The sequence below is a fragment of the Drosophila subpulchrella genome, unplaced genomic scaffold (assembly GCF_014743375.2).
Source record: "Drosophila subpulchrella strain 33 F10 #4 breed RU33 unplaced genomic scaffold, RU_Dsub_v1.1 Primary Assembly Seq27, whole genome shotgun sequence".
In the NCBI taxonomy this organism is placed as follows: Eukaryota; Metazoa; Arthropoda; class Insecta; order Diptera; family Drosophilidae; genus Drosophila; species Drosophila subpulchrella.
In genome coordinates, this window is record NW_023665559.1 from 1,061,797 (window position 1) to 1,078,706 (window position 16,910).

The 16,910-nt window shown below is 48.7% G+C and overlaps 2 protein-coding genes across 6 annotated transcripts in view; both read left to right on the forward strand.

The window, feature by feature from the left end:
* LOC119559635 (rho GTPase-activating protein conundrum) overlaps nucleotides 1-16,910 on the forward strand; it is a 155,618-nt gene that overhangs the window by 131,456 nt on the left and 7,252 nt on the right. The gene's annotated exons all lie outside the window — the stretch shown is intronic.
* On the forward strand, nucleotides 9,649-12,095 carry LOC119559636. Of its 3 annotated transcripts, XM_037872682.1 has the most exons (3): nucleotides 9,699-9,729; nucleotides 9,844-9,899; nucleotides 9,954-12,095. In XM_037872682.1, exon 3 carries the CDS (start codon nucleotides 9,970-9,972, stop codon nucleotides 10,912-10,914), a length of 945 nt encoding a protein of 314 aa, XP_037728610.1. In that variant the 5' UTR covers nucleotides 9,699-9,729; nucleotides 9,844-9,899; nucleotides 9,954-9,969; the 3' UTR covers nucleotides 10,915-12,095. The 3 variants fall into 3 exon arrangements, with proteins under 3 accessions (XP_037728613.1, XP_037728611.1, XP_037728610.1); XM_037872685.1 differs by having other exon boundaries at nucleotides 9,649-9,899; XM_037872683.1 differs by having other exon boundaries at nucleotides 9,662-9,899.

Sequence of the window (16,910 nt, forward strand, 5' to 3'; positions counted from 1 at the left end):
TAAGATAATATGTCAAAAAACACCGAAGCTGTAATTTGTATATTTTCACACCAATTTTCCGATCGGTCCTATGGCAGCTATATGATATAGTCGTCCGATTTTGATAAAATTAAATTCGAAATTCAGAACTAATAAAAAAATGTTATTTCCATGCGAAGGAAGATCTATGTTAAAAAACACCGAAGCTATAATTTGTTTCATATTATTTTCCCACCAATTTTCCGATCGGTCCTAATACTGATATCAACAATTGTGACGAAAAATGATATTACATTCGATAAAATAAATAAACTATATTAAATTTATGATTTCGGCCCGCAACAGTAAATATTTATTTACCTACACGTAAATTTTCTGTTGTAGCGTGCCGAATACATTAACATAATATAGTTTATTTATTTTATCGAATGTAATATCATTTTTCGTCACAATTGTTGATATCAGATATTTTTGTTGAAGGCGCGTTCGCCACTACTTTTTACCTCGTTAAGAGGTGTTTTTGTTAATATCAGAAGTTTTTTTTTGCTCAAGAGTTTAAGTACCCCAATACCATGACTAGGAGTCGTCCGCATCTGCTTGGCTATTGAAAAACCAAACACACAGATTCGACCCCTAATCTTAGCTGAACGCCACCTTGAATTAGGCACAACAAGTTTTATCGCTTCAATTACCTATTTTATTAGCACAAGTTTGGAATCTCAAGGGCTGTATAGTTTCAGATTCCAAGAGAAATCTGTCGTTTCTTACATTTCCCGCCGAACTAGCGGGTTTTTCCAAAGTGGTAGAACAAATAGATCAAGTTTCCTATTTCGATTAGCTTCATGCAAGTAAAGAACCCTAAAACCATAACAGATTTTCCGTATAAAAAAATCTAGAAAGAATATTTTTCATCAAATTGGTTTTTTTCTTGTTTACTCGATAAGTATGAAATATTACGTATACGGAGCTGTAACGAGTTGCACTTTTTATCGCTTAATATCTTCCAAACGGTAGTTTTTAGGGCAAAAAGTGTTATATATTAAAAGTTGAGGAATCTCAAGGGCTATATGATTTAAAATTTAAAAAGAAATCGTTCGACTCTATTTTGAGAAAATAGTCAAAAAGTGGCTTTAAAAAATAACTTTATATAGCACGTTTCTGTAGCATTAGTTGTTTAGATACTATAAGCATTTTAAATCTGGCTTTTTTTTTGATTTACCGCTAAACTTGCGGGTTTTTCCAAAAGTCGTAGAACAAACGTTTTCTCTTTCAAGCTGCTTTATACACCCATAGGGTTTCCAAAACCCTAAAACTAAGATGGGATGCATACAAACCCACAAGCAAAGGGACAAACATTTTCATGTTGGGAAGAAGAAGAAAATCTTGTTTTTTGAATTACTTTTGAACGGGACATCGGATTTCAACAAATGAGGTGTCATTCGACGCGTATTCTCAGTAAGAATAAAACTAGGTAAACAACCGGGGTCTTTTATCCCCACCGTATCCAGCAGCTCCAATTTTCTACATTTTTACTTTTACACTTTCACCGCTTTTTCTCCCAAACAAATTTATATTTCGAAAGTCTTGGTATGCAATCTTCTTAGTTTTTGCAATACCTTTCGATTGGTGTATCACTCGTTGCCATCGGACCATAATCGCAGATATTCAATTCTGCGGCAATATATAGTAGTTGTCTTCGCACGCTCTCTTGCGCGCTTCGCCACTACGTGTACTGCCGTCCACAGTGATGTTATTTCCAAGCGTAGGAGTTTATACGTTAAAAATTGCCAAAGAAAAATTAAGAAAAAAATTTTTCCCGATTATTCCTATGGGAGCTATAAGATATAGTGGTCCGATCCGGCTGGTTCCAACTTATATGCTACCATCAAAAGATAGAAAACTTTTGGGAAAGTTTCAGCCCAATGGCTTTAAAACTGAGAGACTAGTTTGCGTAGAAACGGACGGACAGACGGACATGGCTAGATCAACTCGTCTAGTGATGCTGATCAAGAATATATATATGGCGTCGGAAACGTCTCCTTCACTGCGTTGCAAACTTCTGACTGAAATCATTATACCATTTGCAAGGGAATAACAAGGAAGAACGCTATAGTCGAGTACGTCGACTATCAGAAACCCGTTACTAAGCTAAAGGGACCAAAGGGAAATGGAGATATGCAAGCAGCAAAGCGAGATTTAAATGCGCAACCTACCGGCGGCAGACAGACTTAAGCTTTATGGGCGTGCCGATTTTTTTTTGGGTCAATCGATAGGTATTGACAAGAACAATACATTTAAGTTTATTCTAGCATCAAAACTGTAGGAGCCACAGTCTTGGGCGGTTTGTGGGCGTTAGAGTGGGCGTGGCACTCTGCTGAAACAAACTTGCGCTGCGGAGGAATCTCAGGAATCTGCATGCCTAATCCCAGTATTGTAGCTCTTATAGTTTCCGAGATCTTAGCGTTTATACGGACGGACGGACATGGCTAGATCGACTCGGCTAGTGATCCTGATCAAGAATATATATACTTTATGGGGTAAGAAAGCGTTTACATACTTTCCGACGAGTAACGGGTATAAAAACGCTATAGTCAATGGCCTTGACCATTAGATACCCCTTACTCAACTAAAGAGAGTGCGAGAGGGATGGAGATATTATTTTGCTTGTGGCTGGCGCCACCTAAAGCCACCTAGCTTAAAACACCAACTAGCCAACTGGCGTATTAGTGAAAACAGCTTATTTGATGCATGTGGTATCAAGCTCGATTGAATTTACAAAATATTGATTTTTATTTGCTTATAACTTTATAATGAATGGTTACAATGATGATTTCAATTTCATTTTTTTGGCATGTATGTGGGTATTGATAATAAGAACTAACTCTCATTTAAATTTTTACAAACCGAGAAGAAAATGCGCGCTTCGGACTGGTTTTATTGTCATGATCGATTTTGGGCATTAGAGTGGGCGAACATTCTAGCTCTTATAGTTTCCGAGTTCACAGCGTTCATACGGGCGGACGGAGATGGCTAGGTCGACTCGGCTAGAGATTCTGATCAAGAATATATATATGTTATATTCGGAAACGCTTCCTTCTACCTGTTACATGCTTTCCGACGAATTTAGTATGCCGACGGCCTAAACTATCATATACTCGTAACTCACCTAAAAGAAGTGGGGGGAAATTGAGGTATACAAGGAGCAAAGCGACTGTTTACAATAATGCACACCCCGCAACAGCGCCACCTAGCGTCGATTCCTTTACCTGCTTGTAACTTTTTAATAGATGGTCCGATTCTGACAATTTTTGGCATGTGGGCGCTAGACAGGTTTTAGCGTGGGTGTATGGGCGTTTGTGGGGGTGGGACCCTGCCAAAATAAGCTTGCGCTCTCTCAGAACCTCAAGAATCTGCATGCCAAGTCCCAACTTTCTAGCTTTTATAGTTTCCGAGACATGGTTTAGACGAGACATAGTTTACGGTCATGGCTATATTTCAGTGCTAAAGGTTTGACATATTCCTTTTGGTTGTCGGTGGATTCCTGAAATGCAAGATGGTAAATGGTATGTGTTGATTCCGATCGCGAACATTTGCGCCTAAAACCGCAATCCAAATAAGGAGCTTCAATAGTTTCTCCGTGTAAAGTTATGTGAGTTTTATTTTCTGTTTGAAATAAAAATTTCAACTTAATATGCCCCATAATTTTAAGTTCCACGCTTTGTCTTCCACGCCTATCCCTGGAATGTTCGAAGCAAGCATGTGTGTCCGTTTCTTACTATGAGATTTTGATCAGAGGTCAAAATATACTAACAGGTTCAGAACCAACAAGTTTATTAAGTTAAGTTAAGTTATTATAGCACCTTCTTCGCATACTGTTTTTTGACTACATCCATTTTTAAACAACATTTTAAATGGCTTGTTCTTTAGACAAATAACGTACGTTTTGGTGCAACATGTACCAGATGTTGCCAAGAAGGACATTAGCTGACGGTTGGTCATTTCCTTATAAATGAGCATAGCAAGCTTTCTTTTTAAGATCAATTTCGAGCCGTTGGGTCTGCACTGACAAAAATTTCCTTATAACGGCGCCATTGCAGGTTAAATGCATTTCATTCTCAAAAAATTCCGAAACGCCAAGTAAAAAAAATCACCTAAACTCGTTAAATAAGAACTGAACAAAACACTGGAATACTGAATCAAGTAGCTGTTCCATTTATCGCTGCAGCGAGTTGTAGCGACTTTTTCCCTTCTCTTTCTTACACTTGTATTTCTTACGGAGGAAAAATTTGATCGCTGAAGTGGAAACACCCTCTATATGAATGGGCTATTAGCCAGCGTACTAGCTGGGCGGCGGAAATCTTCTGAGCTGGTGCGTACAGTGGCCGATCGTAGCTTGTCATCAATTTCTTGCATAGTGGCTGTAATTCTTCCCTTCCTCCATTGCGAACGATGAACTGTATCATTGCACACGATAACAACGTTTCCTACTTCAAGTGGTGGCATGGACATACACCACTTCGTTCACCGACAGAGGTCTGAAAGATATTTGCTTACCCACTTGCGCCAGAATGAGTGTGCGAGTTGCTGCACAATGCGCCAGTCTTTCCGTGTAGGCTGGAAGTCCTCCTCCAGTACCTAAAAGGAAGTGATTGGGGGTTATCGGATCGTCTGATGGGTCATATAGAAAAATATGTGTGAGCGGCCGAGCGCTTACTATATTCTCAGTCTTAAAAATTAGGCTGTATAAGGCGATCTACTCTATCTCTATCTTTAGTTCTCGTTCCGCGCACACTATGTTGGTTCCATTATCAGAAGGAATTCTCTTCCTACTTACTATAAGAAACGGTCCCATGTAGTCGATTCCTACATAAGAGAAAGGGCGCACAAATGGGGAAAGTCTATATTGCGAGGGAGCTGCCCCATCTGAGGATTCCATTCAGAATTTTTTTTTGTATTTGACAAGTCTTACAATCTTTTGCAGCCCGACGAACCACCTTACGGCAATGGACTAATAACGAAAACCAGAACTCATCGCTGTTGGTGGGTCAGGTCATTCCCAATACCTTTTGGTCAAAAAAATCCTTCTTGTCAAAGCGCACCTAATCACACACACCATCAGCAAATACATTATTAAGGGTACTAGAGTTGGAAACAAATTTCCCCTTACTCGAACAACAATTTCTACAGTGATCCTTACAGCTTCATTCTCAGACGAAAAGCAGTGCACCAAGTCGTCTACGAAATGATTCTTAATTATGGCATCGACGGCTTCAGGAAAGGTCTGCTCATACTCAATTGTACCTGCATTTCGTAAACTTGAACATCTGCTTCGCTTATCCTGACTTTCTGGAACAATTTGGCTATATCCGCACACACACACACCGATTCTTTTATGTCTAATTCTTCTGGCCCACTCACAAGCGTGGAATTTAGAGACACTCCCTCTGTTTCTGCTGCAGCGTCGAACACAATCCTTCCCGGTTTTTTTTTTGGGGTTTCGGACTCCGAAGTGGGGAAGGTACCATTTATTTTTGACGGCCACCTTGATCTCATCCACTTTAATTTTCTTGATGTACCCCTTAGTTTCATACGATTTCAATATCTTTTAAAGTACTCTGGGTCCGACTTCAATTTTCGTTCAAGGGATAGTAGTCTTCTTATAACTATGTTCTTGCTTTTTGGCAGAGCTACATAATCTGCCATCCATAGCAGTCTGGTTTCAACCATTTCGCCTACACGCCGTGTAGCCAATAGTTTCGATCTTTCAGTTTCCCGGCCGGAATTTAGTGATGTAGTCCTGTACCAATTCATCCAATAGACCATCTTGCCATTTTTCGGCGAAATGCACTCAGTTTCTCTGGCCTGGCTCTTCTGAGTATTTCCCGAACACGACCCAACCCAGCTTGGTTCTGGCTACAATCTGTTGTCCAAGCCATTTATAACTTTCGGCTCTGTGCTCGCATATTAACTTACTGGGATGTTTCTTAGATGGTGACATACATCGAAGCTAAGACAAACCAACGGACGTTTTGGGTAGCCTTAGGTCCTTCACGGTTCGTACTCCGATCAGGTCATAAATAACTCGATTATTGTCCCCGAATATTCCAATGTTGCAGAGGCTCGCCCCTTGCGTGGTCTTTTAGATACGTTCATTAGCGTTACGTCGGAGCCTTCGTCTATAAGGGCATGGCAACTTACTTCCCATCCGTTAGAGTAGAGACGAACATGTATTGCTTAAAGCAGAATCCTCGGATTCGCGATGTGGGCTGCCGTCCCTGTAAGTTGCGAGCCATTGGTCCCTGCTCCATTGCACAGTGGTTGATCTTGGATGTTGATCCGAAAATTTCTGTACTGCTATGTAGACCCAATAAGATAAATAAAATAATAAAAAAAGGCAAAAACCATACGTTAAAGCCCGAAAATAAAAAAAATAACATTTTAAAGCTTAAATTCAATTGCATACTTTCAGGGTAAGGAAATCTCAGAAGATATTTTATTTTAATTTATCTGTCTATACAAAATATAATAAAACATGGAAGAACGCTATAGTCGAGTACCTCGACTATCAGATACCCGTTACTCAGGTAAAGGGACCAAAGGAAAATGGAGATATGCAAGCAGCAAATGCGCCACCTACCGGCGGTAGACAGATTTAAGCGTTGTGGGCGTTAGAGTGGGCGTGGCAAAGTCAGATTATTGGATCAATCGATAGGTATTGACAAGACCAATACATTTCAGTTAAAATTTTGTATCTAGCATGAGATATCCGCGATCATATTTACGATTTTTTGAAGTTTGTGGGCGGTTTGTGGGCGTTAAAGCGGGCGTGGCAAACTTTTTTTGGGTCAATCGATAGGTATGGATGAGAACAATACATTTCAGTTAAAATTTTTATTCTAGCATAAAAACTGTAGGAGCCACAGTTTTGGGCGATGGTCTGAGAGCGAAGTTAATAAAGTCCTAGATTTTATATGTTGGAGCAATACAAAAATGTAAAAGTTATCTTTCCTTTGTACGTCAATTTCCTGCAACTAGGTTTTAAAATAGAGAGCGTTCACAATTCTCGTCAGGCAAACTTACAAAGTTTACACTTTTGCCACGCAATTGAATACCCTAAATGCAAAGAAAAATATTATTGAACAAATTATTCTAACCAATCACAAACACGTTTCGGAAGAATCGTTTTACACTTGTTAGGTAAATAACGTTACGGTTATGAAAGGATCTGAAGTTAATAACAACCGATATACAAGGTCTTTATTAGTGGCTAATCGTGGTGTGTATGATTAAGTCGATACATCTTAACGTCCTTGTTCCTTGACTCCGCAGTCAAGCTATCTTCTGATAACTCTCCAATTGAAACTAATGCATATTGAATAACATCTGGAGAATGCATTAATATTTTATGCACTGAGGAAACCAAATAATACCAGGAATATTTTGATTCCAGTTCTTTTGCAGTATCTAGTGTAACGAACTGATTTTGTATGTCTGCTCGCTACGAGATTCGTGCGGCTAGCTCAGAAGATTGTGTGTTCGTCCCACCAAATTTATATGACGTGACTGCCCCGTAGATCAGTGAGAAAACAATGGGTTCAAATGGCAACAGTGGGATTTATTCTCGTGGTATTGGTACAGCGGGTGTGTGGCTATGCTGGCTTCTGTATCTCCTTGTTCTGGTTCCGCCGGCTGCTGGTGCTCCTCCTTCTGGCTTGTCGACGCGTTGACTCGGCTTCCGCTTGGCTCCTGGGTCTCGGGACGCTCGTAGTGGCCGCCTTTGCTCACTCGCCGACGCGCTGCCTCGGGGTAGCTTGTTGCGCCTTAGACTCGCAGAGAGTTCGGCCTTGTGGGCTTAGGGAAGCGTCACCGTTCTCAGACTAGGGTGAACAAGCCTTGCTCTCCAGGCCGACGCCTTTCGAGGCAATACCTGTCCCTTGCTCTGTCCCGGACGGTCCCGCTAGGTTCTTGCTCAGATCGCGCTGACAGTCCAGGCTGTCGCCAGGAGGCTGCCTAGCAGTTCACTTCGCTTTACGCCTAGCGCAGACGAACGTTCCACCCGACTTCACCCTACTGCTTAACGTCCGTGACGCGCCTGCGCTCCCCAATGAGCTACGCGCGGCGATGGTAACGTGGCTGCCGGAGATGTCTGCTGGCGTCGCTGCCGATGTCTTCTACGTTGTCTCCTGACCAGTAGCTTGTCGTTCTGGCACTCGGGGAGTTGGGCGGTTGCTGTTCAGGAACTTCGCCGGTAATCGCAGGGCTCTCCAGGCGCTCGCCTCTTGAAACCGCAAATCGATCTACCGCTCGTCCGTCACGCCAGGTCCTGCTTGGTCGGGCAAGGTACGCTGGGTCTCAGACAATTTTCCTCCCCAAACTGACGGTTCCTCGTCGTAGGACTCTTCCGCTTGTCTCTGACAGACCCGCCGGGCGACTCGCCAGGGTGTGGTCGTGACAAAGTTGGAAAACGAACGCCTTGACTTAGCCGTGTGATGCCTTCCGGAACTCAGCCACTTGTGTCTCAATTCGGAGATTCCTGATGTCCCAAACCCGAACGTCTCGACGTGGCGATCTCGCTCCTTGTGTGCTTCCCACGGCGCTGCTTCCGACGACTCGCTTGGTTGTAGCTCCCTCGTAGATTATTTGCTTGACTGATTGTTCACTTGGTACTTTTGGCTGATCTTGAAGGTTTGACTCCTCGTGATCGACTGATCCAGCTGCCAGCGCTCTGCGGCCTTATATAGGGCCTCCGGGAACCGTTACTCCCCCTTTTGCGCACGGCACGCTGGATCTCTCCACTCCGGGTCCAAAGTCCGTGCCTCCTGGTTGACCCACTTGTCCTTCATGTACCGCTTCCAATCGATGCTCCGCCCACTGCTGCCGTCCTGCTGATTCCCACGATGCTTGTGGCACGCCTGTGTGCCACTCCACTGCCGAGATGTGGCACTTCTTCTCCCGGTCCAAAGTTCACGGGAGAGTCCAAAGTCCGGAGAAGTTCCGTTATCCGCTTTTGCACACGGCACTCTTGCTCTGCCCGCGAAGTCTCCATTCTCTCTCGATCTCCATCCTTGGTCTCCAAACTCTCTCGCTCTCCTTCGTTGGTCTCCAAACTCTCTCGATTTCCACCCTTGGTCTCCAAACTCTCTCGTTCTCCTCGCCGCGCCGTTACTACGCGAATTCGCCGCGTATCTGGTAAGCGGCCGGCCATCTGCTGCTGCTTCTATTTGTGGGGAGTTATTCAACTCCTCACATTCCCCCCTTACTTCGGGAAACATTTAAGACTGGTTCCTACTCTCCGGCGTTTCCTTGCTTATCCTAGCCTTTGAGTCCTTGTGATTCCCACGGCGCTCCCTCGTTGCTCCCTCGATGCTCCCTCGACGCTCTTAACTCCCATGAGTTTCTACAGCGGGGTCATCCTCCTCGTAGCAACTTTAAATCTCCCGCGCCGATATTTCCTGTGTTCCCACTGGGACATCGATACTCCTGGGCTATCGATCCCCAGCTCGCTGCTCATTGCTGCGTTCTACTCCTTCTATTCGCTTCCTCCGCCTGGTCACACCATTCGTGCGTGATCGATGTGCGTTATCGATATCGACGGTGCGGCGTTGCCACCTGCTCGTTGCGATATTTTCACCTTGGGCCGATATTACCATTTGACGTGTACCCATCGATCGCACTTTCATCTAATGCCAATCGATCGCCTATCGAGGCGCCCCCTTCCCTGGCTCGTGGTGATTTTGCAATTTTTCATGGGTAAGTTCCTTTTACATTTCCTCTACTCCTTCTCATCTTATCCTTCTCTCTCCTTTCGTCCTCTCTCGCCCTTCACTCGTCCTCTATCGGCTGCGTCGGACTCCATATTGGCAGCTCTCGAGAGCCGGTGCGGAGAGGACTTCGCATTCACTTTGCAACCGGGACAGCAGGTAAGTAATTGACGTTCATTTCTTCTTCCTGTACTAAGACCATTTGACTTACAGGTTGCTGGAGTGGCCCATGCATGCCCCGTTCTTCTTCCAGCCACCCCAATCAAACTTTTGGCCCCGCACCCCTTCTCTTGTTGTTTTGGAAAACCCTTGTGTTGTTTTTGTGATTTTCTTTTTTTTTTTTATTTATTTATTGTGCGAAAACTCGATTGCCCGCGACTCCGAGCCTCACCCGGTACCTCCTCCCGCCTTCGCAGACCAGGACGCACCGCCTGCCGCCCTTCCGCCGTGCCGTCGCGACCGCGGGTGCTTCCTCGATACCCACCGGCCACTCGCTCCTGGCGACCTCGCGCCAACCGCCTTCCTCCGGGGCCGAAACTTGCCGCATGAACTGCGGCCGCGGGCGCGTCGATCCGGGGTCCGAGTCTTGCCGCTGCAACGTCGGTCTTTGGATGGCCGGTGGCTCGGGCCACACCCACGGTCCTTTCTCCGGCGACTCCGCCTCCCCCGTTGCTGCCGTCGTCGCCGGTGTTGGCGGGCCCGTACTTGGTGTCGGCGGGACCCACGCATCCTGTCGGCTCCTCGTCCGGGGGTCCCGAGGGTTCAACTTGGGTACCCCCTCCTCCCATATCCTGGGCACCTCCTTCGCAGGTCCTGTCGCGGGCCCCTCGGGCCACGTCCACGTCACCGTCTGCTGCCGCCACCGCATGCCCTCGGCCTCGAACGCCCGTGTGCTGTGGCTCACGTGCGCGGCTGGCACCTCCGTCCGCACCACCGACGGCTCCTCCGCCCTTGCCTGGTGGATGTCCTCCTCCTGCGGTTGCGGCATCGGCTGCGCGGTCGACTCCTCGCTCTGTGTCTGCTCCTCCGGTCGTCGTGGCTCCGTGTAACGCGGCGTGGGTGGCCGGGCCGGCCTCCACGGCGGCGTGGCCAACGGTGCTCCATCGTCGCCGTCTCGAGCGCCGTCCGTGAGCCACTCTCCCTCGTAGCGGGGAGTGGGTGGCACCTCGGGTAACCACCGCGGAGGGGATGGCGCGCATGGTTCGTCCTCGTCCTCTTCCCTCGGACTGGGATCCTCGGCCGCGTATCTGGGGGTGAGTGGTACCTCCCACGCGTCCTCCACCGGTGCCTCCCACAGACGTCGCTCTTCCTCCTCCGCCTCTCGCAAGCGGGCATGCCACCGCGCCGCCGCCGCCTCATGATCCTGCCGCAGCCGCGCCTGCCGTCTCGCCTCCTCCTCCGTCGACCGTTCCTGCTCCTCGACCGACGGCTCCCGGTCTCGGAACCGCTTTTGGGACTCCTCGGTGGCCCGACAGACCGCCTCCGCGTGGCTCCTCGGGAGCTCCTCTCCTCCGACGTCCGTCGTCCCGCGCGGTATCCGACCGCCCGCCGCCGCCTTCCGGAGTCGCCACTTCCTTTCCTCGACGGCGGGATCGCCGATCACCTCCACGTCGCTGTCGGAGCTCACCACTGGTTCCGGTGCGGAGTCCTCGTCTCGGGTCCGCTTCAGGGCCCGCCGCGGAGCTCGGGTAGGCCGGGTCTCCGACCATCCTTGCCCCGGGCGAGGTTCCTGGAGGGCCGCCATCCTCCTGCGTGCCTCGGCTCTAGTGACGCGTGTGCTCATGATGGTGTTCTGAATTTTAGTGCTCGACCGTCGCCAGGCTCCCCATACATGAAACCTCGGTTGCGTGCCTTCCTTTTGCCCGATACCGTTATGTCCTTTCTTTGGGGCGCTCGCTCTCTTACGGTGCAGCTCTCTTTGCTGTACCGTCTTCCCCCTTTCTTCGTAAACCACATGTTGTATTCCCTCAGATCACCGTGGCACTCCGGATGCTGCGGTGCGTTGTACCTCCCGGTTCCGTAATTAACTTGATCGCCTTTGGTGAGTGTTCTTGGAAGTTGTCCTTGGGCCTATACCTTGCTTCGGGGCGTTCCTGGTTGGTATCCTTGGTGTCCTTGTGTTATTATTGGGGTATCCTTGAGGTGTCTTTCGAGTCCTACTGGGGTATCCTTAGGTATCCTTGGGGTATCGTTGGGCTATCCCTAGGGTATCCTTCGGGTGTCCTTTGGGTACACTTAGAGGTATTGTTGGGGCGTCCTTCGGGTATAGTTTGGGAACACTTAGGGTATCCTTCGGGTATAGTTTGGGCACACTTAGGGTATCCTTCGGGTGTCCTTTGGGTATCCTTTGGGCACACTCAGGGCATCCTTCGGGTGTCCTTTGGGTATCCTTCGGGTATAGTTTGGGCACACTTAGGGTATCCTTCGGGTACAGTTTGGGCACACTTAGGGTATCCTTCGGGTACAGTTTGGGCACACTTAGGGTATCCTTCGGGTGTCCTTTGGGTATTCTTTGGGCACACTTAGGGCATCCTTCGGGTGTCCTTTGGGTATCCTTCGGGTATAATTTGGGCACACTTAGGGTATCCTTCGGGTGTCCTTTGGGTATTCTTTGGGCATACTTAGGGCATCCTTCGGGTGTCCTTTGGGTATCCTTCGGGTATAATTTGGGCACACTTAGGGTATCCTTCGGGTGTCCTTTGGGTATTCTTTGGGCATACTTAGGGCATCCTTCGGGTGTCCTTTGGGTATCCTTCGGGTATAATTTGGGCACACTTAGGGTATCCTTCGGGTGTCCTTTGGGTACGTGATATGCTTTCGCTACTATTTTGTCGACCTTGTCCGTTTCCTTCCCGCTTGGCCTAAACCCGGATGACTCTGGCAACTGCCCGACGCTGAATCCTGTTGCCATCGCGGGTGGATCCCTATATGTTACCCGTACCCTTATGATGTTTTGTAAGTGTCCCTCCCGCCTGGCGTAAACGCGGATGACTCTGGCCACTGCCCGACGTGAATCCTGATGCCTTGCGGTTGGATCCCTACATGTTACCCGTATCCTTGTGCCGTTTTGTAAGTGTCCCTCCCGCCTGGCGTGATCGCGGATGACTCTGGCAACTGCCCGACGCTGAATCCTGCTGCCTTGCTGTTGGATCCCTACATGTTACCTGTATCCTTGTGCCGTTTTGTAAGTGTCCCTCCCGCCTGGCGTGATCGCGGATGACTCTGGCAACTGCCCGACGCTGAATCCTGCTGCCTTGCGGGTGGATCCCTTATCGTTACTCGTGTCTTTGTGTCGTCCTCGTAAGTGACCTTTCCGCCTGGCGTAATCTCGGATGACTCTGGCAACTGCCCGACGCTGAATCCTGTTGCCTTGCGGTCGGGATCACCATCCATCCTTATCCACGTCCTTGTGACCTATCCCTGTAATTGTCCTTTCTGCGTGGCGTGTGGATGACTCTCGCTTAGGCCTGACGCATAATCCTGTGGCCTCGCCGATTGGATCAATGTGAATTCCTTATCCATGTCCTTGCGACCTATCCTTATGGTTGATCTTTCTGCGTGGCTTGTGGATGACTCTCGCTTAGGCCTGACGCATAATCCTGTAGCTTCGCAGTCTGGATCAACGTGAAATCCTTATCCATGTCCATGTGCTGTCCTGATTGTCCTTTCCGTGTGGCGTATGGATGACTCTCGCTTCGGCCTGACGCCTAATCCTGTCGCCTCGTACCTGACGTTTCTGCTGTCTGCTCGTTTTGTTGTTGCTTGAGCTCGCCAACGTGAACTGTCCTTTCTTTCTTCGACTGTGTGTGGCGAATTTTGCAGATCACTGGAGAGACGAAATCTACCACCTGGTAAGGGCCATCGTACCTCGGGGCTAGTTTTGCAGCGAATCCTTCAGCCGCTTTGGACAGGTGATGTTCCTTGGCCCACACTATGTCGCCCACCGCTGGTGACCATTGTCTCCTTCTCAGATTGTAGTGTCTGGCTTGGTCCTGGGACGCCTTTTCCATATTTCGCCGCACGATCTCGAATACCTCTCTTAGTTTGTTGGCATTTTCCTCAGGGGTCTCCGTAGCTCGTCCAGTTCCTAGGGTTTCCTTATCGTATAGGCTGCTGGGTAGACGTGGTTCCCTTCCCTGGGTAAGAAACGCCGGTGTATGGCCGGTGGATTCCGATGTGCTCGTGTTCACTGCTAGCATAATCTCCGGCCACTTCTCGTCCCAGTTTCTCTGGTCCTGCCCTGCGAACTGCGCAATAATGGTCTTGGCCGTTCTGTTTGCTCGTTCGGTCGGATTCTCTTGTGGTGTGTATGGTGCGGTGAATTGTTGACTGATACCCATCTCAGCCAGCAAATTTTTAATTATGCGGCCTGCAAACTGTACTCCATTGTCCGTTATGACCACCTTCGGGACCCCGTACCTTGCGATTATGCGCTCCCTAAACGCCTTCTTGAGCGACTCTGCTGTCGCACTGCGTAGGGGCACCAGTTCCGTCCATTTCGAAAACCTGTCAATCATGACCAGCAACATTTGGTTCCCGTGCTTAGATCTTGGTAGGGGTCCCACGAAGTCTGCACATACCGTGGCCCATGGTTCCTCCGGCACTTGGGTCAACATCTTCCCGGCCGCCCGCATCTGATTGGGCTTAAACCGCATGCACGGGCGTCTCTATGCATGCCTGGCCAGTAGTATCGGGCTGCCAACCGTGCGATTGTCCTTCGGCTTCCTACGTGTCCCGCGGACGGTGCGTCGTGGTTTTCCCTCAACACTGTTTCTCGTAGTGACTTCGGGACGCACATCTTCCATGACGCGACGTCTTCACTGCCTGCTCGGTGAGGTATGTTTCTGTACAGTGTCTCACCATCCATAACATAGTCTGGGTACTTCTGCGGTTGGGTCCTTATCTTTTCGCCCATGTCCTTGATCCAGCTGCACTCTCCTGAGGTTATTGTTGCCGATGCCTCTTTTACTCCTCGTAGCGTCTCTGGTAGTGGTTGTCTTGATAATGCGTCGGCCACCACGTTTAGCTGGCCCTTTCTGTACGCTATCTCAAAGTCGTACTGTTGTAGCTCCAGGGCCCATCTGGCGATCCTTCCTGAAGGGCTTTCGATGCTGTTGAGCCACTTCAGGGCCATGTGGTCGGTTACTACCTTAAAGTGGTAACCTTCCAGATATGGCCTGAGCTTCCGGATCGCCCAGACGATCGCCAAGCACTCCTTCTCCGTTGTCGAGTAGTTCTTTTCCGCGCCGTTCAGTGTTCGGCTCGAGTAGGAGATTACTCTTTCGCCCTTTTCGGTGTCCTGGGTCAGTATCGCTCCGATGCCGTAATCGCTGGCGTCTGTTTGCAGGATAAAAGTTCTACTGAAGTCCGGGCATGCTAGCACTGGATCTGCCACGAGTCTTGCCTTAACCTCCTCAAACGCCATCTGGTGCTCTGGTGTCCACTCCCACTTACTGCCTTTGCGCAGCAGGTCGTTCAGGGGTTTGACGATTCTGGAAAAATCTGGTACAAACCGGCGGTACCACGACGCTACTCCTAGGTATTGCCGGAGCTCTTTGACAGTCGATGGCGGTTCTAGTTCGGCGATGGCGGCTACTTTTTCTGGATCTGTTCCTATTCCCTCGCTAGTCACTCGATGTCCCAGATACAGCAGCTCCTTTTTGAAGAATTGGCATTTTTCTGGATTCAGCCTCAGATTTGCCTCCTTTAGACGGCGGAACACTTCCCTCAGGTTTCTTTTGTGTTCTTCTAGCGTGCGACCGATCACTATTATGTCATCCTGGTACGCGAATGCGTGAGGTGACATCTCGGGGCCAATTACTTGGTCCAAGACTCGCTGAAACGTTGCCGACGCCGAGTGAAGTCCGAACGGCATTACCCTCCACTGAAACAGACCTTTGCCTGGTACCGTAAATGCTGTATATTGCCTGCTACTTTCTTTCAGTGGGATCTGCCAGTATCCATCCTTCAGGTCCAAACTGCTGATGTACCGCGCTTCTCTTAGTTGATCTAGGATGTAGTTTATGCGGGGCATTGGGTAGGCATCCTTCACTGACTTCGCGTTGATCTGCCTGAAGTCGACACACAGTCTCCACTTGCCTGTCTTCTTTTTCACCATCACGATGGGGGAGCTGTATGGGCTCTTTGAATGCTCTATAAACCCCATTTGGAGAAGCTCGTCCACCTTTGCGTTGATTTCCCCTTGAATTTTTGGGTTCTTTGGGTAGTATCTCTGCTTGATTGGCTTGTCGTCCTTCATTTTGATCTGGTGTTCTGCCATATTCGATGTTCCCGACATTGCGCTGAAGTCTGCCAGCTCTGTTTCAAGGAACGCTGTAGTATCGTCCAACTCGTTTACTTGTTGAACGACTGCTACTGATAGCTTTTCCTCGAGCCATCCATTGTGTCGGTTCCTGGCTGGTATTATTATTTCGTGTCCAGCACACCTTATCTCGGTTCCGACTTGTTTCAGGAAGTTCCATCCCAACACTAATGGATCCACTACCCCGGGTAAAATCAACAGGCTCATGGTCACTTGTTTGTTGCCGAATTTGACCTCCACCTCGAGCTGCGCATTAATTCCGCCGCACCTTCCATCTGCCAACCTAACTTGCCGTCTCGTCCTGGTAATCTTTCCTAGAGCAGCAATATTGTCCGCCAATTCTTCGCTAACGAAGCTTGCCGTTGCTCCGGTGTCGATTGTGGCTTTGTAGCTTTTCCCACCAATCATCACAGCTGCGGACAACTGCTGCTCCTCCTCGATTAGCTCGCCCGTTAGTTTGGAGAGGTGGCATTGTGCGATCCCCGCTCGCCTCTCTGCGGCTGAGATCGCTGGCCATTTCCCGATCGTTGGCAGCAATCAACGCTCCTAACACCCACCTTGCCGCATATCCAGCAAAACAGCAGCCGCTGGTTACGACATCCTCTAGCCCAGTGTCCGTTCCCACCGCATTTCCGACAGGCCTCCTGCGGGTCTGTGATATGGGTGGCATCTTGTGGCCTCTGTGTGTTGCTTGGCGGCCTCCACAAGGTGTTGTTTGGATGTCTCTGTTGCTGTGGGGGTGGTGTGCCATGACCTCCGCGTGGTGTGTCTGTTGCCTGCTGTCGTCTGGCTTGGTGTGGTGGTGACCATTGGTCGTTTCCTCGTATGTCCTGGTTATCTGTCTCCTC

Coding starts and splice junctions, on each gene's coding strand:
- LOC119559636 (XM_037872682.1), top strand. CDS start 9,970: ATGCATGCCCCGTTCTTCTTCCAGCCACCCCAATCAAACTTTTGGCCC.